Source organism: Chinchilla lanigera, unplaced genomic scaffold (genome assembly GCF_000276665.1).
Source record: "Chinchilla lanigera isolate Chin_1 unplaced genomic scaffold, ChiLan1.0 scaffold00108, whole genome shotgun sequence".
NCBI classification, from domain to species: domain Eukaryota; kingdom Metazoa; phylum Chordata; class Mammalia; order Rodentia; family Chinchillidae; genus Chinchilla; species Chinchilla lanigera.
The window spans coordinates 1,893,169-1,917,541 of NW_004955509.1; the positions used below are offsets into that span (position 1 = coordinate 1,893,169).

General features: G+C 34.8%; 1 protein-coding gene across 1 annotated transcript in view; it reads left to right on the top strand.

The window, feature by feature from the left end:
• Positions 1–24,373, top strand: part of Cnksr2 (connector enhancer of kinase suppressor of Ras 2) — a 218,974-nt gene that overhangs the window by 134,366 nt on the left and 60,235 nt on the right. Inside the window, exons 11-13 of the mRNA XM_013506287.1 lie at positions 1,609–1,820; positions 11,731–11,820; positions 13,431–13,645. Of these exons, the coding sequence (XP_013361741.1) occupies positions 1,609–1,820; positions 11,731–11,820; positions 13,431–13,645 (517 nt within the window). The remainder of the gene's footprint in view (positions 1–1,608; positions 1,821–11,730; positions 11,821–13,430; positions 13,646–24,373) is intronic.

The following is a 24,373-nucleotide window of genomic DNA, read 5'->3' on the forward strand; positions in this document are numbered from 1 at the left end:
TCACCTTGTGATGGGTTAAATTGATAAAACAATTTGCTGATTCCACAAATCTGAGAATATTATTTATTATTGTTTACATATAAATCCCAGGAATATATTTATCTATATTTGAACATCTAAATACTCATACACAGACACAGAAATACAGATTTTACTGGACTAAGGCTCATTTTTTTAAAATTGACATTACTTTTATGAGCTTATCTGGATTTTATAAGATATAATGGGACTTAAAACAACTCAATTCTGTCACTTTAAGATTTTCTTTTTTTTTTTTTTGTTTTTCTCCGGTACCGGGAACCGAACTCACGACCTTGTGCTTGCAAGGCAGGCGCTTTTGCCGCTGAGCTAAATCCCCAGCCCCCACTTTAAGATTTTCATCTTAAAATTTAACATACATTTTTTCTAGTTAGTAATGATGTATGGCACTATTTAGAGTAACTGGTAAAAATTAAGAACTAGGGAGAAATATAACTGCCGATGCACAAAGAAAGAAACATTGCATTTATATTCATAGTCTTTTTATAAAAAACAAACTTTTCTAACAAGAAAATCCATAGATAATCAGTGAACATTTTATAACATAAAATTCATCCTAAACAAACCTAAATGTAATATTTCTTTCAAAATATCATTCATGTGCCCAATCATCAACAGCAGTAATGTGTAAGTAATAAGTTTTGAGGATCCTATAATAATGCTAATTTAAATAATTTAATATAATTTTATTAGAGAATTTTCTTTCAGATTCTATAGATGAAAAAAATAGACTTGCTACATCACAGACCCCTTTATTTTAACACAGAGTTTCAGTAAGTTGCCCAAGCTGGGCTCGAACTTGGATCTTCCTTCTTTAGCCCCAAGACTGGTGGGATGTTCGCACCACCACACCCAGATAAACCCCATTCTCAAGCTCCATATTTTATAAGGTTTCTCAGTCCTCTTGCCAAAAGAAACATTGCTGATGTGCAATAAAATTTTGATATCTCCATTTAAAATGAGTCCTGTGGCTATCTTCTTACTCTCAAATGAGATATATAGAGTTTGAATACTCTTATTTAAGTTTCCATTGCATTAATAACATGCTGTTTGAAATGGTACAATTCCAACTATATAGCATTACTTTAGTTCCTAAGACCACACCATTCTTTATGTAGATGGTGGCTTTTAAACACGTTTTCCTTTTCAAACAGCACGTATTTTTACCAAGAATTAATTGAGCAAACAAGCAGAAGAAAGCCATATGTTTAAGTCCACATTATTAGCATTACATCTAGTATCTTGAACACTAAAGTCAGTTTGTAACACTAAAACTCTTTTTGTGTGACATGGTACAGTGGAAAGCAGACTGGAACAGAAATTAGAAAATCTATGGAATATTTCTGTCATTTATTAGCATTGTGACATTAAGACAAGTCATTTAACCTCTCTGAGCCTTAGCTTATTTTTTTAAAATAGGGATAATAAACGTTCCCTTATAATTCTCAGAGAAAGTTTGGAAAGATTCACAGACGTATTGTATGGTAAAGATATTATTTTATACTCTCTGCTACTTTGCCTTGTGAGCACTTTCATCCACTCTTTTCCTTTACTCTATCTTTTCTATAGAGATGAAAAAGGAAACCTTCCTTGTGAAGACCTCAGAGGACATATGGTGGGCAAGCCAGTGCATAAGGGATCTGAATCACCAAATTCATTTCTGGATCAGGAATATCGAAAGAGGTTTAACATTGTTGAAGAAGATACTGTCTTATATTGCTATGAATATGAAAAAGGAAGATCAAGTAGTCAAGGAAGGCGTGAAAGCACACCAACTTATGGTGAGAGTTCTCTTACATTTACATGAATGTTTATGTCTGGCATGGAAATGTCAGTTTTCTATCATAAGCTTTTGAGTTGTAAAGATCATTTTATTGGTTTTGAATCTTTATACTTAATCTGCATCGGCAATGTGCTTCTAAATGGAATATCAATAATTTGACACATGATATAAAAATTATTTCAGATTTTTCAAAGACAAAAAAGATTTGGTAACATTCATAATAATAATAGCTTGTAATAGTTTATAAAAATCTTCTTAGCATCGCATATATTTCTTCTATGTTAGATATGTCCAAATTAAGTAATTCAAGGGTCTTTTTTAAATGAGCATTTACTGTTAGCATGAATTATTTGAAATAAAATTATCTCCTTAGTCCTCAGAGACTAAAAATATCTTTAGATAGTCTTTCATCATCTAACTGAAAATCTGTTTTTGTACTTTTTTAAGAAGCTGCAAAGTTAATCTGGCATTCCAGTAGAAGTGAATTTTAAATGAAATGCACATACTGTAGGTAAGGCAGTGCTAGCCCCATAGTTACCAAGTACTTAGGATTTCTTTCTATCTTTGACTTTATTTTTCCATTTATGACAAAGAAAGTAACCCTGTTCCAAAGGCATAAAATTTATATAGTGTACCAGTAATACTTGCAAATAAAATTGCCTAAAATTAAAAGTGGTAAAACCTTTACTCCTATTATAATAATGAATGGATATAGTTGGAAGTCTGTGTTCTTCCCTTTCCAGTTTTCAAATTAATCATTTATAGTGTGCAGTTTATAGTTTGGGGGGAAGACAAGATCCATGCTGATTAGTTCAAATTTAATCATTGGGAGCTGAGCAGAGTGAAAATTGTTTTGAACTCTTTCTACATTTCCCCCTCAGTTATTCACAACCATTTTTATTTTTATTCATTCCACATGCACATTTTGGCCACCTGTTATAAGATATGCATTAAAGTATATCAGCTCTCCTTTTTATATCCCAGAATTTTCTGGTTATTGTCTACTTATACTGAAGTATATAAATGTTTCATTTAAGGAAAATTGATAGTCATCAAATTGAAGTCATTGACTTCAGCTTAAAGTGCCTAGCACCATCATGTTCCACAACTTATATCTGCCCCAACAAAATGGGATACTGTTCAAATTTTTAAAAAATTTTGATAGCCAATAGATACTTGATATATTTTTATAACAATTGGGAGAAAAGAAATATGTACATACTGAAAAGGGGGAGAAAAAAGTAAACAAAGTTCTCTTTTAAAACTTTGGAACGTGAAATAAATATAATCTTAATACATCTATAGTTTCATTTATTCTAAGACTCCAATATAGGTACTTAAGTGGAAATTTCTAGGTATAACTTGAAGTTTGTTTCAAGTAACTAAAAGTTTATTACATTTACTTCTTCAAACTCAGGTCTTAAGTAACAAAACATAGCTGTCAGTTTCAGGAGCTTGTGATGATTTTCCCAAAGATTAATCCTTTTAACAACTGATCCAACTAGTATTCGTTGTATACGTAAAGACATCCAGGCACTGAGAACACAAAGGTGTATAAACCGTAAGTCCTACTGGTACTGCAGGCATAATCCAGAGGGAAGAAACATTTTAATAAATCTGCATTGCAGTCATCTCTTCAGATGAGTAGGAAGATGTGCACAAACTACTACCCAGCTGAGAAAATTAAACCCCATAATTTGGCTATGGGAAGTCAAATAAGTGAATATGATAATTATGTTAGCTTTTAAATGATGAATTGGCATCATCCACAATGTATAAGTGCTAGTAAATCCCCATCAAATACCTGATGACACCTTCTCAAAACCTGGGTCTGAAATCTGATGGCCTGTGTAAATCTCTCAGCCCAGACCCTAAAGGCCCCAATACGAATTACTTCAAACTTTCATATCAATAAAAAATGACAACTTCATTTACCTTGTAAATTGGTCCCTTATATAGATATCCATGTATAACAATAGTCTCTTGATTTGAAAGTAATAGTAATAAAAGTTTGTAATTGTCCTGAAATATATTACAAAAAAATCTAAAGTGCAGAAAAATTCAAATTTAATATTTCTACAAATGACAGTAATTTTTCAGCCCTGTAATATCTTAAAATGTAGTGAATAAGTCCTTATTTTTAGAGCATACAATTTAGTTCTTAGTAACAAATAGTGATATGTTCAATTATGCAAATTTAGCCACTACTGCCCTTCCGCTGACTTTCAAATTACTTGTTTACTTAAAGAAAGTTTGGAATTATGCGACTAGGTAGGACTTTTAAGAAGCAAAATGAGCTGGCATGGTGGCACATGCCTGTAATCCCAGCACTCAGGAGGAAGAGGCAGAAGGATCTCTGTGAGTTCAAGGCTACCTGGACTACAAAGTAAGTTCAAGGCCAGCCTGAACTCCATAGCACAACCCTGTGTCACAAAGACAAAAAACCACGAAGAAGCAAAAAGTGACAACAGTTTATAGTACAAGTATATGCTTTGTTTGAATATCTCTTAGTACCTTCATATTTTTGAGCCAAGCAGAGCTAGGATATTGTTATTTATGTTGTTTTATATTTCCTGGCAATATAATGACCATGTGTTTACATACTCATGGCCCTGACAGGTGTAAAGGAAGAAATGATAAACTGAGGTGTGACCTCAATGTGTTATATGACTAGCAATGTGTTCCATCCTTTGTAAATCAGACAACATAAAACTTGTTTTACTTTTCTAAAAAAATAGACAAAAATAATTCCTTGACACACACATACCAGTAGGGGAAACAACCTACATTAGTGGTTAGTACCATTCATTGTAGCATGCTTGGTAATCCTGTGTCACACTGGGGATGTTACTCTCGGCCTTGGTGCTTGAAATGTCAAAATAAGAAATGTCAATATGTTTTGAAAATTGTGTTAGCGCCCAGTACATTAGGTATTTATTTCCACTGTTGTCATTATTACATAAAAGCTTTAATGTGAAAATACAAGGTGGAAAAGTAGCATTAAATGACCTTAAATATTTTGTCTCATCTACTCAGGCCTCTAAGGCAAGGAGTGCTGCTGCTGAGAAACCATAGCCAACCTAAGAAGAATCAATTTATAAGTAAAGTGAATATAGAAGCAGATAATAGAAAATCAAAGTCAGAGACCTTATATGACACAATGATGACTGGCTTTTTTCTAATTCAAAGGATTAAAAATATAATTCACACTTGGCATATTCTCTCTGAAGCAGTATAAGGTTATGAGTGTCTGGGATTACCTACCCTGCCCTACAGTTAAATACCTAATCATAGCATCCTCTGGAAGAAGAGGTGACACATTTAACCCTAGTTCAAATCAGAATGCATTTTCCCTATGGAGAAAATATAATATTAGTCTGGATTTCAATCTAATAAATGAATGTGATGCTGGAACACTAAAGGGCGGTGGAGGGAAGGGGAAAATAATTACAGTTTGTCATGTACATGTACCAATTCCCTACAGTGAATAGAAACAATAATTTAATAACTCTCATCTGGGGTCACTGCTGCCCACCCAGAACACATTTTTGATGTCACAATCATGGTGGAGTCATGATGTAATCATCATGTACAGCAAACATGTACTAATAAAAGTAAAAAAATTAAAACAGTGCTGTATCAGGTTTTCAATCACAACATGGCTTAAGTAATGAAGCAGTTTCCTAAATATGTTCTTCAAATCACCAATTCTGAAAAAGAACATTAAAGTTATATGGTTAAATAAGATGAAGAAGCCCTGTGTATTTTATCTACCTTTTGGAGATTAATCAATATACACTAACCTACTAACAGTTTTTAAATACTTGATGAATTTGAATTAATTTAGTGTTTTCCAAATTATTTGTACATTGAAGCTTTTTCCTCCTTTGTTACATAATTCCCAGTTACTTTCCAATGAACTAACTTTTGATAGAATATGTTTTGGGAAATAGACTTTAGCAGTCCTCTTGAAGGCCCAAATACCAATGATAAAAATTTCTTTGCAGTGTAAGTTCCAAACAGCTGATGTACAGATAAGCATTTGGAAGAGCCTCTCTACACTTGGCTTCTTGAATGTTGCCTTCATTCTTCACTTTTATCTTGCAGAAAAGCCAGATGCAGACCATTTTCTAGAATTGAACTTATTTGTCATAGAAATCCAAAATAAAATGATAAAAACTAACTAGAAAGATAAGTGTTTCATGTCCTGTACTCAGGGATACTTGTTGAATTACCTGTATTTTCTGCAAAACTTGCCAGAAATAATGGAAGCAACTAGATCCCAGGGCATAGAAAATGTGGTGTTATATTCAATGTTGTTCAAGAAGAGATCACTAAAAAATTATACCCTGACTACTTAAATGACTAGAAACATTAGAGCAAAAATGTATATATGACAAACTAGCATTGTTTTATAATTAACATATCACGTTAAACCAATGTACTTCCCAGAGTTCCAAACACAAAACTGCATTGACAGTTCATGCTCTAATTATGCATTAGTCTTTCACGTGACTTTACGAATATTTTGAAAGAGTTGCAGACTGGATGGAGCACACTTAAAAAATACAGTAATTATAAATGTCATTAAATTATTTTTGAAGAAAAATTAGTTGGATTTTTTTTCATTCATTGTCTTGAATGATCATGAGCAATGTGATATAGTGAAAGGAACACTCGGATAGGAACTTGAAAGTGTGTGTTCATATACTGGTTCTAACTCTGATTATCTGTGAAATCCAAACATACTAAATTAATTTTGGTGTATCTTAAGTTTTTTACCTCTACTTTCTTACTAACATCATGAATGCAATTCCAATATGTGATAGGAATTATGTAAAATTATTTTAAAATGTCATTTTCAAATGAAACTCTTCAGCTGATGATCTTAGTAGTCTTCATGAGAAAGGATGTCTGTCTTCTGTATGTTGATAGGCTGTTCAAAGCACTGATTTACTAAGGTTTTTGCAAAGTGGATTGCTTTAGTTGGCAGTTAACATAAAAATTGCACACTTTCAACCAATTATTTGCATATCTGTGTCATCTCTCTTGTCCGTATCCATATTAATGGTGAGTGCAACAAGAGGCCAAGGTATTTTAGCATTCTTTATTTTATAACCTTCAGAACCTTCAGAGGAAAACCCAGAACTCTTTTGCCACTTAGTATTTCAGGCAACGAATCCTTCCTCATTTCTCACACACACCTCTAAGGTAGAGGAATCGTCTCTGAAGCAACAGCACTTCCAGTAAGAAAAGACTGCAAATTCCAGTGTGTGTAGCTTGTTCCTTCTCTTGGTAGGGTATTTAGAAAAGGCAGTTTGGTTCAAAGTGTGATTAAGCATGGAATCAGGTGTTAAAATGCCATACAATTTCTTGATATGATTCAGTATTTTCTTCTTCAATAATTTTCTTATTTTACCATCTCAAATATGGATTACATATAGAAATCAATAGGAAAATACAAGATGTGATCTATTCTTGGAAATGAGATTTTTTTTTACAAGTCAATTTTTTCAAGGTCTTTTATCCTAAAGGGAAATTTTTAAAATGTGGCACTGAAGATCAAAGTTCCCATGATTACTTATTTTATTGGATCCAGATATACATAATACTGTTATCCTTAAAAATTACTGACTTTATATTTAACTCAGTTCTACTTCCTCTTTAAATGTATGATTCTCTAACTTGAATAAACTCAAGATGTTTTCATAAAAATTCAGTAAACCATGTGAAAGTAATTTTTCTGCATGGTGTATGGAGTTTAATGGGTATATATGGCAAGCTGGTAGTTTAACTATTCCCTACTACACTCATTTTCATCAAAATACTGGCCAAAATATTCAGAACAGACATATACTTTCTCTCATACTCTAGAGAAAGCTTTTTGTGAACATTAAAAGATATGTCAGACTTACAGAGAATTTTAGCAGCTATGAGATGATCTCTTCTCAGGTACTATTTATTACTCAAATTTAATGATTTTAGCATTTTTTGAGAGAGTAGAAAGAGATACAGCTGAAAGAGGCAGAAATTCAGTGGTGTTTCAGTTGACATCATGGGTAGCTTAAGGTGAGAATGTTTCTAGAAAGGAAACCAGGAGACAGGTCTTCTACTTCTGATTTGATCCCCAAACTGTTCTGCAAGGCTGCTAGAAAAATAAAGATGAGCCAGGTGTGGTGGCTTACACCTCTAATCCCAGAGCTCAGGAGGATAAGGCAGGAGGATCGCCATCAGTTCAAGGCCAGCCTGAACTGCATACCCTATCTCAAAAAAGAAAAAAATGGAGATGATGGGTCAGGATTACCTACTGCCTTAGAAGGAAGGTGAAGGAATCTAAGAAAATAGGAAATGAGTGTGGCATGTGTCTTTTTTGGTCTAGTATATGAGGAAAGTCCCCTGTTTAATTTCATAACAGTTCATCATTGAGCAATTAGTGTGTTTAAGGCACTGTTCTGAGTGCTGGAGTTACTACACTAAACAGCAGAGGAGTATTACCTCGCTCTCAAAATTTACATTCAGAAAGAAATGGCAAAGATCAAGGAACTAATTTAATACTTTTCTAAAACTATAATTGGTATGCTATTGAAATGATCTTTGAAAGAAAATGAAAACAAATAAAGAAACCTAACGAAGAATAAGAGGTCAAGAAGCAGCTCCCTGAGGAAATGACAGTTTCTACTTAGCTCTGGAAGAAGTATGTGTGTGAATTTAGAAAGAAAAAAGAAAGAACAAGAGGAGCAGAGTGCTGGATGCAGGGAAGGCATTTCAAGGAGAGAGTAATCCTCAATGCCAATATGCTACAAATACATGAGAAAAGTCAAACAATTTGGAGAATTGTCTATTGAATTAGCAAGAACCTTAATGTTCTCCAAAAGTAATTTTTTTTTTTGTACGAGGAATCAAACTAAGGACCTGGAACTTGCCAAGCTGGTGCTATGCAGCTGAGCTATATCCCCAGCCAAAAGTAAATTTTAAAAAGGGCTTTTTATCTTAGGATTTTTTTCTATTTCAAAAAAAGTGTTTGGCAGTACTAGGGATTGAATCCAGGGCCTTAGCAGCCTTTTTTAGATTTTTTTTTCAGTACCTTAAATCGAACTCAGGACCTCACATTTGTCAGGCAGGCACTATGCCACTGAGCTAAATCCCTGGCCCCTTTCTTATATTTTTTTACATTGAGACTAGGTGTCACTAAGTTGTCCAGGCTGGGTGGGCTTAAACTTACCATTTACCTGCCTTAACCTCCGAGAGTGCTGAAATTAGATGTGTGTGCCACAGTGCCCAGCAATTTCAATTCTATTTGAGTAACATACTATATAGATATTATTTTGGTAGCATACTATGTAAATAACACTCAGTGTAATTGTGTTTTTTTAAATTACTCCCAGAAACAGATCTAATGCAAAGTTATTCTTTTGGCTAATGATACAGCCACACAAATCAAGGGCTTCATTACATGCTTCAGTGACTTCACTCCATTAGAACCTCAGAAATTGACCACAAGACAATAAATATAATTAGGTCTTTCATAATCTATGTGTAGAATGTTTCCTCTTCTTTTCCTATATATATATATTTGGCTTTAAAGAACCAATCCATTCTTTTAAAAGTATCAAACTAGTTTTTAAAAATATATACTGAAATGGAGTTTATTTTTAAACCACCATCTAAAATACAAATTGTTAGACATTTTGAAAATATAGCATTTATAATATTGAAAATCTGGAGAAATGATTCTGTAAGTGGAATAGACATGATAAAGAGACTTTTCCTCAGATCCTTACCCCATCCTTAGTGCGCAGACTATATTGACCTTTGTTATTTCACTGGAATTTGACCTCTGTGCAAAACAGCAGATACATATTTCATGAGACTTTTGTAATCCTTCTGTTTGTGGTTTGTTTGTTTGCTTGTTTGTTTGTTTGTTTTTTGAGATAGTCTCACTAAGTAGTCCAAGATAGCCTCAAATTTGAGATTTTCCTGTCAACCCTCTGAGTTGCTGGGAGTATAGATTTGGGCCACCATGCCTGGCTCAAAATTTTTAAAAGCTTTTGCTTTCCTTGTTTTCAGTACTGGGGGTTGAACCCAAGGCCTTCACACTGAGCTAACAGTCCTTCTTTGGTTTTCTTATTTTGAGTTACGGACTCACTAAGTCTCTAAGTTGCCCAGGCCGGGCTAGAATTTGTGACCCTCCTGCCTTAGCTTCCCAGAGTACAGGCATTACAAATGTGAACCACCACACCTAACTAGAATTTCAGGTTCTTAAGTGATCATTTATAAAGACATTTGCTCCCTTTGCTGAAGCCATTAAATAAATACTACAATTTGGACTCATTAAAAATTGATATGAAGTTCATCCTCAGACTTTAATGGAGCTTACCAATCATACTACATAAACTGTTTCCATCTAGATAATAAGAAGCCATAAGGTTGACACAGTTTCCTTAAAAACAGAATTAGAAGTCTAACAGAAATTTTAAATTAGTTTTGCCAAATACATAAAACATTTAACGTTTTTTAAATACTTGGAGTGGTTACGATAATTGATGATGAAGTTTGGCCGGGCAAATTTCAAGAGAGAAAGTGGACTGACTGTTAAAAGTGGTAATATTAATCTTAAAGATAGAGCAATTGTTGGGGTTGGAGTTTTGTGGAGAATGCCCAAGAAATACAGAAAGTGGTAGCTAGAAAGTGGGACATTTTGAGGGATTTTGCAGATGACAGGAATAAGTATATGTGAAGAAGAGTTATCCGACATCAGATGGTGACTATTGAAGTACGGAAGTGATGTTTGAGCACCTGGCTTTGAATCCTGGTACGAGGCTCTTACCAGCTATGTTTCCTTCATATATATAACTGAAAACTGTTTCTTCATCTGGTAAAATGAGGTCAATGATAGCACATTTTTCATACTTATGAGGATTAAATGACTTGAAATTTATAAAATTCTTGGATAGTGTATAGCGTACGGTAAATGATTGTAAATATTTGTGCCATTGCCATCATCATCACAATCATCATTTTTATGAAACAGTTCTGCATGAATCTCGGGTTTTCATTCATTCAGAATTTATAAAACAGCTATCTTATATCAGGCATTGTGCTAAGTATCCTTTTAAAACTTTTGAATAATTTTCATTGGCTGTTTTGTGCTTTAGGAATTTGAGGTTGAACAGAAATAATACAATGCAGCCCCACCAAAAAGTTATCTTTGAAGTCTTTGCCATTAGTTTTCTTTGATAAAGTAAACTGCTATTTAGAAAGAATGGAGACTCAGAAGGAAATGAGATGGGTCAAAGCAGTAATTACATAAATTTGTAAAGTAGATCTGTTCATTCCAGCAAGAGAGAGGCATGAGAGTAGACCCCGCTGTAGCCATGAAAGAGAATCTAGCCATATTGCTAAAGAATTGTAGTATCCAAAATTTATGGTGATAGGAATTAGGAAGTAGTAAGGATAACAAGTTAGCCTTGTGGTGCTTCAACGTGAAACAACGGGTTAATATCCTTGTAGTTAGGTTAAAAACAAGGGGCTACCATCTTAGAAGTTGGCGATGAAGACATAGACATTTGGGCATTAGATTATAAGACAAACAGTTACCAATAATGTACTAAAATTATGAAAATAATGATCTTCTGTGTAAGGGAACCTAATGGAGAAGTCTGGGACTCCTAAGAGAGCAACACCAGGTTATTTATTATTTATAAAAAGTACTTCAAGTTTGCATATAGCCACAGGCAGTTTCACCTTCTGGCTCAAAACACACATTTTCTTCATCTACACAAATGCCAACCGTAATGTTGCATATGAGTGAGTGTGTTTTGTACACTGTAGCTGACAAAATCAGTGTAAGTTTGAGCAGACATGGGGAAGAAAAACAATGTGATGTGAACTTTGTTCTCTGTGTTTAGGCAAGCTACGACCTATATCTATGCCAGTGGAATATAATTGGGTGGGGGACTATGAAGATCCAAATAAGATGAAGAGAGATAGTAGAAGAGGTAAGTGTTCTAGAATTTCAGTGTAGGCTGGGTTGATTGAACAATAAACAAATTTTAATGTTCTTTCAATAGATTGTTATGGCATCAGTGGAAAATTTGTACTATCTTTGACTTAGCTTTCAACGAAACAAAGTCAGACCAACGGTTGACTATCTTGACCCATTATTAAGCAGAACATCTATGAATTTGTTCTAGTGATTCAAGGTAGATAGTACAATGTGAAAAATGAATAACTGTTATTTGAAAGTTAGAATTTTGAAAACAAAGTCAGAAGCGTGAAACTGCATAGAGGAGTTAAGTTCAGAGAATAAAAACCTAAAATACCTTATTATCTAACGTAAAATTTAGTACTGCATTTCAGTCCACATTGGTCCACAATGTAACCTCTCACTTTTGTAGGAAATACAACCTCAAAACGAGCATTGAAACACATGATTATTTAAAAAAGCGCTAATGCAAACTGAGCCAGTGACTCTAATGAATACCATATTGAAATGGGGGGAAATACTTTGGTTTGTTTTCTGTTCTGTTTGCTGTTCGAGGTCTTCTTACGTAGGGGTGTGGGGTACGCTTTAAATATCTATCAAAAGTAAGTTTTATGTTCACTTATCATGCTATGGAGGTGAGCAGTAAATAAAGCAACTGAAAGTCTCACTAGATAAATAAGGTGTACCAAGGGTGGAGAGGAAGTAGTGGGCCGAGTTGGTCAGGCTGCAGCTACTTCCATTTTCTCAAGTAGAGCGATAAGATCATGATGGAAAACAAAACAAAACAAAAACTGTTCATGGAACCTAAGCTCACTAAGCTTCCCACACGGTATGTTTAACCTGTTTGCCTATTATTTCTACCCAGTGTACATGATTTATTTCATTACTGCACAAATCCGTAAACTACATGGACAAAAAAGCATGAATATCTGCTTTAATTTTCTTAACACTTGTTTTATTGTGTGAACATTTCCGAAAATGTTGGCAATCCAGAAACATTGACAGATTCCTTTACATCTTTGTATTCATTCCATTTCCCAAGCTTTAGTTTCTAATCTCATTTGTTTATAGAATATAAATAATTCAAGAAAAAAAGAGAAGTGCTTGTCATGTGCCATCTCTGAGTCATTCTTCTGATACTTGATATTGTACAGATACCTGTCGGGGTGCTATATGAAGGACTAAGCGATTACTATTCGTTCAAGTGTAGATTTTATGAGCTAAATTTCCTAACTGTTGGTTCATAATGTGGGCTTTAACTTCTTCAAGGATCCTACCTAGCGTGCCATAGGCCACTGTTTGTCATCAAACTTTAAAAGAATCCTCCTTTGGTGCTTGTTGAAAATTTAAGGGTCAGACACCAAAACTTCTGGTTCAGGTTCCACAGGTGGCTCTGATCTAGTTAGTCCAAAGATGAAACCAGAAGAAATAACCTGTCAGCGATTTCTTATTGTCCTATGATCCCCAAATAATTAGTACTATATAGTTCACTATATATGTATATATATTTTAAGTTAAATCAGATTAAAGTTCTCAAACAAAAGTTTATAGCACTGTTATAAAAGAATGATAAATTTAATGTATTTCTACATTTATATTGGTGTATCTATCTTTTTTACATAGAAAACTCTCTACTTCGATATATGAGTAATGAAAAAATTGCTCAAGAAGAGTACATGTTTCAGAGAAACAGCAAAAAAGACACAGGGAAGAAGTCAAAAAAGAAGGGTGACAAGAGTAATAGCCCAACTCACTATTCCTTGCTGCCTAGTCTGCAAATGGATGCATTAAGACAAGAGATCATGGGCACACCTGTGCCGGAGACCACACTATACCATGTAAGTAAAAAACTTTTAAACTCTTTGATACAGCTTTTATGGGGAGACAATGACTGTCTTAGGTAAATTCCCGGTCATTTTTATCCTACTGCCATATTTTCACAAAAGATCGTAACTTTAGAGTATATACCCTTACAATGATGGATTGTTGGTTTGTCCTTAAGTTCATAAGTTCAGTAAGTTCATATGTTGTAGCAAGTTGGATTTGTAATGAGATAATATGCATAAAAAGATGGAGAACTACAAATAATAAGCACATTAACGATCTACATGATAATACACAGTGCATGATTAGCTATAAATTCAACATTAAAGAAAGAATGTTTAATGCATTCACATTTACATTTAAAAATGAGTAACCACTGTGTGCTAGGTATGGACGTGGCATTAAAGGTAAAAATGGGAAGACAAACATACCATTGTGTGGGGAGGATGGTATGCTGAGAATACCAGTATAAACTAATTGCTGTAATGGGTTGGTACCAAAAGTGTAGAAGTGACATAGGAAAAGGAGGACCTTGCCCTTCAGGGGAAATGAGAACAGACATCAAAACTGGAGTACTTGAGGAAGGACTGAAAGATGAGTAGCAGTATTTTAGTGGGAAGGTATATGGAGGTGTGCTATAACTGCATAAGAATATAACATGTTCCAGGGAGTTCATGTGGCTCAAAATTGCTGGTTCATTACAAATTGAGGGAAATTGTGTGAGGAAAGGATAGCAGACATAGGAAGGCTGGAGACATAGGCAGAGAATGTTGTGATAGAATATTTAGACTTTTCCTGCAGTAATGAAGAGTCATTGAAGAATTTTGAGATAGGGACTTACATGATTAGATTGGCCAGTTGGCTCTCTCTAGTGCAGAGAGAATCAACTAAAAGGTCAGAGGCAAAGCCATTAACTTCAGCCCAGAATGAGCATGACAAAGTAGGACAATGGCCATGTGAAAGCTGAGGCTCTTGTTAGCCAGAACATTCACTTCAAAAATCAACCCGTATCATGTACAGGTACAAATTCCCTATGATGAATATGATCATTATGTATGTCTAAATTGTACCAATATACTTAATTTAAAATCAACCCTTATTAGGCTATTTTGGTTAAAGGGAGTTTGTTGTACTAATAGAATTGTAGCTTCTAGTTGGGAGCTTAGAAAACAGATTACATGTTTTTAAGTAGAAATTTTTTTAAAACTGCACTTAATGCTTAAATTATCAAAAAATTAATCTACTATTTTGAAGTTGTACCATCTAGGTATACAAGATGTTCAAGATTTAATAACTTGAGTTCTTTCTCTGAGTAAATGTCTTAAATATTCTTACTTATTGTATAGCTCTGTCATAAAACTAGAGAAGGATTTCTTTGCTTCAGTTGGGATAGAGTATCATTATTCTCTCCCTCCTTGCCCGTTCTCCTATAACATACCTCCAGGCCTCTTCTGCTCTGAGAGACAAATGCCCCTAACAACACCTGCTCCACTAAATGACCAACAAGGCAAATTATTATTTTTTCCACTGAAATTTGAAGTGAATCTGAATTCAGTACTCTTCAAGTCAGCTGAAGGGGGGCATTGTTGTTAGTATCACTAATCACAAAAAGCTTTCTGAGCTTCCTCCAGAACCTGGTGTTCCAGTAGTACTAGCACTAGTCTGAACAAAGCCTGAAAATGAGGGAAAGCTAGTTTTTTCAAAAGGGAATTTAATAGTGAAAGATGAGGCTCAATAGGGAACAAGAGGCTACTTGAATTCAGATTGTACCATCTATTAAAGTTTGGATTTATCTTAAGAAGACTTGTGAGCGCATTAAAATGTTCAGGCTGTTTCATTCTGTGCAATGCATATCCAAACAAACATATACAGCACTGTGTGGGGAAGGAAAATAGACAGAGTCTCACAGATATTGATTATTACATTAAGACTAGAAAAAGTGAGTGACCTGATAATCAATAATATTACGAGCATTGTCTAGGACCATGAATTGTTACCACCTTTCCAAAAGGTATTATTTAGCAAGGTATATCAATAACTTGGTCTACTAATTTTACTTCTAAAAGTTTATTTTAATAAAGAAATGAGAAGGTCCACTTCTGTCTCCTACTTATATTAGGTATCTGAAATCTATAACATGGTATTTTTCAGGTAGATGATACCTTTCCCAGCTAATTTGTGATGGGAGTGGGCAGGTCAGCAGCAAGTAAGGAATACTGTTAACCTGAGAGGCATAATCTCCCTTGTAACATTGATCAACCAGTTTCAGAGTAGAAGGCTAGGTATTTCCTCTGTTCTCAGGTTTAGAAGAAGTAGATTAACTGTTAGCCACCAAATACATAGTGGATGACTGTAACCACTGCACAAAAAGACAAGACTTTCATCAGAGTTTTATAGGACTCTTTTAAGTACCCTTGAGGACCTCAACCTGTCGCATTGTCACATATTTAGTACTTGCACAATCATCAAGGCAGTTTCAAAATTTGTTACATCTTTTGAACCATAACAAAACCCATCCTATTTCTAAATAAAAAAGCTCAAACTCTGAAAGGTTAAATGACTTACCAAAACCTGTGCTGTGAAAACGTGTAACTGCTGTTGTTAGGATTAGAACCAAAATCACCCACCCCAGGTCCTTTGACTCTCTAGCCTGGGGCTTTGTGCATGGTAGGCACAGGTACAGGGTAGGTACAGGGGAGTTTTTACTTTTCATGAGTCAGTTTTGAAAAGATATGTGAAGAAACACGTGCCCTCATACATTGTTGTTAATAACATATTAAGTACCTAGATTGATTTATACTCAGATTTCTCTTTGGCTATATATTAATGTTTCTTAAGTTAAGCCACACATATAGAGCTGCTGCTGTTATACAATACAAGTTAGTTATTCAACATAATCTATTGCTTGGACTATAGAATATTATAGTTAAATTGCTAGAGCCTTGGAGGCAAAGCAACATACACAAAATAAATTGTTTTTTATATGGCACAGGAAATGTTGGTTTTTATCTGTTTATAAAACTTATTTTAAAAGTTAATCTGTTTATAAAACTTATTAAAAAATGAAAAATGTGTATTTTCCTGATAAGACACAATCATCAATTGTAATCCAATCAACTTTATTATGAACCACTAATCCTCATTTTGCTAATTCTTGTTTTGGATAAAACAGCCCTTTTTAATAGAACAGAATTTAAGTGGAAAAGGATTATGGCGATTGAGTATTGAGTTCATAGGTTGCTATCTGCTTTAATACTAGCTCCATGTAGTCTAAAGATTTTGAGTTCCAATATAGAGAAAGTTTATTATAAATTTCTTAGCAAGATCATAGCAGCATTAGATATCCTTAGAACCACTTACTTATGGTGTGTGTGTGTGTGTGTGTGTGTGTGTGTGAGCGATTCCTTCTGAGTATACCTACATTGTAATTCCCACTGGTCTGTTTTAGAAAGCAACCCAGTTTTAAAAAAATACAAAGCAAAGCAAATATTGTTGAGCTTAAGTGTTTGACTCATTTTTCCTAGTAATTATTTCAGAAACGTTTATATGATAATGAGTTAGAGTGTATGGTATTATAAAATACAAATTTTTAAAATTTATTCCACACATTTGTTATTATACTTGTTTTTCCTAAATTTATTTACAAGGAAAGCATTCATCGTACTCTAGCTATATGATTGTCCCAATAGTTCTTGACCACTTCTTCCCCTTTCTAGATGTTTTTCTCTCCGTAGAGAATGCTTCCATACGTTCTTTCCACTGGCTGTCCAACCCTAAAACCCCAGGAGGACTTTCCTGACCACTCTCCTCAGAGCTAAATCACTCTCTCCTATTCCATTTTCTTAGCACCCAGTACATTTTCCAAACCTCTGTTGTGATTTGCAAGTATGTATTTGTCTATTTGAATATATCACCTTGGTATTTCTCTCTCATATACATGGCAAGTCAGGTCCATATCCATCAGTGGCAGAGACAGTGTCTCCATTTTGTTAAGCACCTGGTATAAATATAATGTCTAGAAGTTCTCAATAAAAATGTGATGAATAAATGAATTCATGAGTAACTGCATGTGGATAGGAACTTTTCATGCCTCCCTCATGGTCTTGAGCCTACAAAGAGAGCCTTCCTAAGTGTCCTGGACCAGTCTCACAAGGGCCAGCCATATTGGGAGTTTAGCCCCTTCCCCACAGATCCCAGAACATGTCCTTCATTCCAGTTCAGAGCTTCAGTTCCAGCTAGTCCTTGCTTTCTTCCTTCCCTGTCTCACTACAGAGGCCTTCATATGCCCACCAGCCATACATGATGTCTTAGTTACTTTTCTCTCATTGCTGAGACAAAATACCTGACACCCAAGGTTAAAGGGAGAAAGGTTTATTTATCTCACAGTCTGTGGAGGTTGCAGTCCATAGTCAGCTTGCTCTAAGCCAGGGTGGGTTCACAGAAGGGCAACAGTTTGTGGCAGTGGAAGGCAGCAAAAGCAACCAGCGAGGAAGAGGGAGAGAGCCTCTTCCCCTCCCTTATACTGTATGCAGGCTATGTACCCTGAGGGCGGGGGTAGCATTCACACCCAATCCCAGCACTAAACCATGGAGCAATCACGAAGTGTAGATTCAGCCACCTCTGAAAAGCCCACCCCCCATGATCTCATGAGGTTTGGGGGGTACCTTCAGACACAAATCATAACACATGTTATAACATATTGGAGACACTTTCCATGGTTGTCAAGAACCTTTACAGTGAGTCCCCAGTCCCCTGCCCAGAGTTAAGGCGCACAGAGGAAAGAAAGAGCAAGAGACAAAATAGGTGTGCAGCAGGGATCTGGGATGACCAGTAGTTCACAGGAAACATAAGGCCACAAAGCATTCAGAACCTTGCTATTTATTGATTACATCTGAGTCAAGGACAATGCGTGAAGGGTAGTGAGTGCTTGCAGGAACAGTAATGGCGACTGTGGTGGGCCAGTAAGCATTCTTGCAAGGATAAGGATGAGACAGGGAGGCAATGAGGAAACTGCAATTTCCCCAGGTGCCTGTGTCTTTAGCAGGTCTTATTTTGCCCAGTGAGCTCTATAGCAGTCATTAGCCCTGGAGTTTCCAGCTGTAACCATACAAGAGCAGGGAGAGCCCGCTTTCCCATCTGGCTCAAAGGACAGGACAAGGACAAGCTTGGATGCCCCTGAGACTCAATTTATAATTCGTGGTCCCCAACAGTAACATTTTTCAAAAACTCATAATTTTACCATGCAGATTTTCTTCTAAAACTGTGGAAGTTGTTAGTTGCCAAAGCCTTCATATGACCTGAGAGCACATGTAAGAAAAAAAAAAAAAGCAGAACGCAGTATATATATGTGCTGAATCCAAATATTTTAAGAAAAGTCTTTATAAAGAATGAATTGTTCTGAATCTCATGTTTAAATCTTAAAGGACTTTTTTTTCTTAATATGATTTGCAAATGACAACTTGCTCTCTCACTGAGGCTGCTAAATTCATACTCAAAATAATCATTTACTTTAAATCTATATGCTGACATGCCAGAACAAGTAAAATTTGATTACAGATCAAGACAGCATGCAGGTGTACTTTAACAAACTGAATAATGTGGTTCTAGATGATTTATCAAGAACAAGTAGAGGAGTTTATCAAGAAGAGGTAGAGTTTGGAGTAGATGTTCAAAAATCTGTATAATTCCTTTTATAGCAGTCTAATGTGTGTGGCTAGTATTAGGTTTTTAGGATATAATTGCAAAACTTTCAGTTGTCATTTCATTTCTAATAAATACTTTCAGTTTTTCTCGTCAATTTGTGAAGAGTTTTTTTAATGGAAGTAGGAGGGTGATGGAGAGGTGTTAAAAGGATTTTCTGTTTTTTTAATTTAACAAGTAAATATGAAACAGACACCATTCTAAGAACTTCATAAATCCTACCTCATTTACTCCTCGTTGTAATCCCATAAGAGAGGTGCCAATGTTATCCCCATTTTACAGATTAGGAAGCTGAAACATGTGGATTGTTATATTATGGAAATGAGATTTGAGCTTTGGCAGTCTAGCTCTCAGACAGAACTGTATTGCCCCTCAAAAACTAACATAACTTAGCAGAAAATCAACAGTTCTAGTGGTGCCAATCATGTGTGAGGTCCAACCTAATTTCTATAGAATATACAGAAGTAAACAATACCACTGACTACTAATTGCTAGCATTTACTCCTATGCTAAGACCTTAGACATTAACCCATCGAATCCTCACAATGACCCTATGAAATGAAACATAGAGGGTACTTTATATACAACTGGAAAGCAGAAGATTTGAGATAAGCGTCTAAGCAGTCTGATTCCAGATTGCATATCTTTAAGTGAATTAATACTTTTAGCTCGTGAGGATTTCACTACCTAAGGAGGAAGACATCATTACCACAATGATGAAAAAGCTCTAGCATGCGTACACTCAGAACTAAATTTATTTGTAGTTTTATAATTTGGTTTCTCTAACAACTGCCTTATTTAGCTCCATTGTTTCAGGTCAAAGTAACTAAAATAGGACAGCAATTAATTTTAGCGGCAGTGAAGCTATCTCTGAGCTAACAGTTCTTTTTAACAATGAATTTCACCCCATTTTGGCTTTGTTCATCCAGAGAACGGCTTCAGTAAAATATGGCATGTTTCTTATCAGTAAGGAACATACAGACATGTTAGAAATCTATTGTACATATTATTGTATTCATTTTTGAGTCATTTTGTAATTAATTCGTATGGATGACTTGATTATTTACAGTATTAATGCCAAATTCGTATTACCACTGCAGTCTTTTATGGGAACAGTTAAGACTATGAAAAGCTTGCAATCTAAAACCTTCAATGGGCACAAACAAAATTTAGCCCCAAGAAAAGCCTTCTCTCCTTATTCAATGGGTCAGGAAAAGGGCAGTCCAACAAGACAGAACTCTTTCAACAATAACTGCCTGTTCTTAAGGCAAAACCCATGAAACAAGTTATGCTTCTTTTACTCTGCACAGTAAGCATAGAAAGGGTCCATTCACTGAGAAGACCTGACAATCTTAAATGTGTATGCACCAGAGAAGATTCAAGATATTGGAAGCCAAATCCAATGAAACTGGAAACAGAAATTGACAAATCTGCAGCTATGGTTAGAAACATCAACCTCCATCTCTCAGTAATAGAATCACTAAACAAAATGTCAGCAAGGTTGCAGAATAACAGTTGTGGTGAACCTATAGCACACATACCACAGCAGGCTGTTCATTATCGTTGAAAGCTCTGAAAGGTTCGCCATCGCTGGAATTACTAAAACGACTATCCACCGCTGGGATCTGATACACAACAAGGCACATATTCTTGTCAAGTATGTGCGGGACATTCATCACAGTAGACTACACCTTCTTATGTCCTAAAACAAACTTTAATTTTAAGATAAATGAAAAAAATACAAAGTATGCTCTCTGATAAGGGAAACCAACTGGAAAACAATAATAAAAGATAGTCATTTGAAAACTAAACACACACTTCTAAATGATCCTTACATAAAAAAGGAGTCTCAAAAGAATTAAACAATGAAAATGAAGACACGACCTATGCTTAGGGAAACTTTTATAGCACTAATGTTTATATAAAAACAGGAAAAATTGTCAGTAATCATATATCCTACCTCAAGAAATTAAGCAAAGGACCAAAGGGAATGTGGCACAAGGTAACGGGTTCTATTCCTAGTACCAACAAAAGCGGGGGAGAGGTGAGAAATAAAAACATAATCAATAAACCCGAACACAGAAAACCAGTAGAGAAAATCAAACCAACAGCTGTGGAATTTTTTGAAAAAAAAAAAAAATATGAACCTCTAACAAGACTGATAAAGGGCAAAAAAAAGACTCAAATTACCAATATCACGAGTTAAAGATAGGTTATCACTACAAACTTCACTGGCATGAAAAGAGCAATAAGGAAATAGTGTAGATGAAATGCACCAATTTCTCAAAAACTACAAACCAACAAAACTCACCCAAGATGAATTATAAAATCTGAATGGTTCTCTTAAATAAATGCAGTTAAATATTTTAAAACTTCCAAAAGATAAATACATAAATATTACAATAAGAACCAAGCTCATAGTACTAATACTTCCATATTGGTTAACTACAAAATGAACCCCTTTTGCCCTTATTATTATGTGCTGTGGTGTTTTTAAAGTGTTGGAAGCCTGTAGGATTAGGCTGAAATTCCTGAAGAGACTGACTAAATTCGTAAGTTTTATTAATTTTGAAGATGTTGCTTAAATGTTTATAATTTTTGCTTGATCTATTTTTTTAAGTTTTCAAATCTGAGTGTTAAGCAATGCCCTGATAACCTTCACTCTTGACAAAGAATTCCTTTCACATTATAGGAAACAGATTATTAATAAACTGAAGCCAGCCTTTCTAATTTCAAGTTTGAGCAAATACGGGTCTCATTCTGCTTATTCCTGCTTAATGACTGCCAGGAGACAAACACAGAACTTGGTGTAATTAGTGAAGTGCCCTACGAATAGGACACAGAAGAATTGAATTAGGAATATATTGTTTAAATTTATTCAATTTAAATTTTATTATAAATTCTTTGTTGCCTTGAAAAAGAAAAATGAAACATAAGTTCTGATGGCTGGCACTTGGCTTGGTTGCTAAGGCCAATAATTACAAACTTTTTGGGGACACACTTGTCTTTAATAGCTTTGATCATAGAGTTTTTAAAAGGCCTATTTGATGTTATAGCCTTCTGTCTCTTTGCTTTATAGCTTCAGAAAATTTGCTCAAATTTCTTAGGAAATAGGCCTTCCTTTTCTCCCATAATCACCATACTCACATTATCTCACCACCATAGCTTATTTAATAAAGCATCTCAAGTTTAATAAAACTCTGTAAAATTATCTTGCCCCTAGAACTCTTTAAAGCCTATTCTGATGAAGGAACCATAATCTGTCCCAAAATCTTTTCTTCATTTAACTCTTAAATACATTATCCCCTTGATGGTTTCATCACCTTCTAATTCTACAGCACTATAAGTATGATTTGCTATATATGCCCAAATCTTATCCAAAGCCCCTGAATTGAAGGGTAATTATTGATAGTGTTAACATTTTAGAGTCTTAAAGATAAATTTTCCAAAATATGTCAGGCCTTTTGCAGCCTTTACATATTTTTTGTTGGCTTTAACTCTAGCAGCAATTGGCAGTGAGTGAAAGTTCACGAGCTCAACCAAAAATCTCAGTTCAAATGATACTGTTGAATCCATCTAACAGCTCTACCATGTCAGGGTAGGCCAGGAATAGGATCCTAATAAACTTCAGTCCAAAATAATCTGAAATGGTGAAAAATAGATCAGGGTTTCAATCTCTGTTCTTTATATGTGACTGATTTTAGATTGATTAATATAAACTTCCTTACCATAATAAACATGAAAAGAACTTGTCTTCCTATAGGTTCTTTTACTAACATACCTAGAGCCATTTCTGAACCTTAGTTTCTCATCAGTAAAAAGAGGATAATAATATTCCCTTCAATCTCTTCTTTAGAATTCAGTCATATATTTATTTTTTCTGCTGTGCTGGCCACTTAGTAAGTATTCTTAACTCCATATAGAAAAAAATTAACTCATTTGCATATAAGGGAATTTGTATCCTGAGAAGCAAATCAGGAAGCCTCCTAGGACTAAAAAGTTATACATTCCCTTCAGACATTAATGAGTTATCATTTAAGGTTCAGTCAGGAAAGTAGAATCACTAAGTGGCATGGAAAAAAGACTAGATCTCACTCAGTGGAGGAGCTGGTAGACATTTCAGCAGAGCTAGTGGCTGGAAGGAAGATCTGGACATGAAGTAAGGGAAAACAATCAAAGGATGACTAATACAAGTAATAATTAGGATAGCATGTCTAGTTTACCTGAGGATCTTTCTACTTAATAATGCATCTACAATTCTTTATAGAATTTTTCATACTCTGAGGGAGAGTAGAAGATGACTGTATACCTAGCTCATGTTATTTTAGTCAGTTGTTGATTCTCCTTACTTAACTGCATTTTAGCATCTTGTCCTCAATTGTTGCCATATGGCCATTACAAGAAACAGCTATATGATATCCACTTCTTCTTTGATATAAAATATTTTTGAATATTTTCATTTTTTGTGCTCTCCATATATTTATAATGGTGGAAGGGAGTCAATATATACAAAGTAACTGAAACTGTGTCTATGTCACTATGAAAGTGCATAAGTAAAGCCTCTTGGCTGCAGCCATATTACCAAAATGTCCTCACCAGTGTGCTAAGGACAAGCAAAATGTAACCTAGGTACATTTGAGGCATCCAGTTCTAAACAAGTAACAACAAACATTAGGCCTTGTAGAAATCTAATTTTATTCATGTCTGAGTTTATATAAATTGCTTTCTTTCTCTTACTCAGTTTTCTTATTTATAAGAAGAACATAGCACTGCAGAGAGGACTATGGAAAGTACCATCTGAATTGATAGCACAATGATAATTTGATTCTTGCTGCAAACACCAAATTTTTTAAAAAATTTCTTCCCATCACATTTTGTCTATTCTGCTAGACAAAACCAGTTTTGCTTTTGTAGGCTTAAAATTATGTCTTCTTATATGATTCAGGCTTGAAGGGAAGGAAGAGTATGACATTTTTCTCTTAATTATGTTACTAGAAAATGGACTGTATAGTGACCATTAAAAGCTTTTAAACTCAACTCTT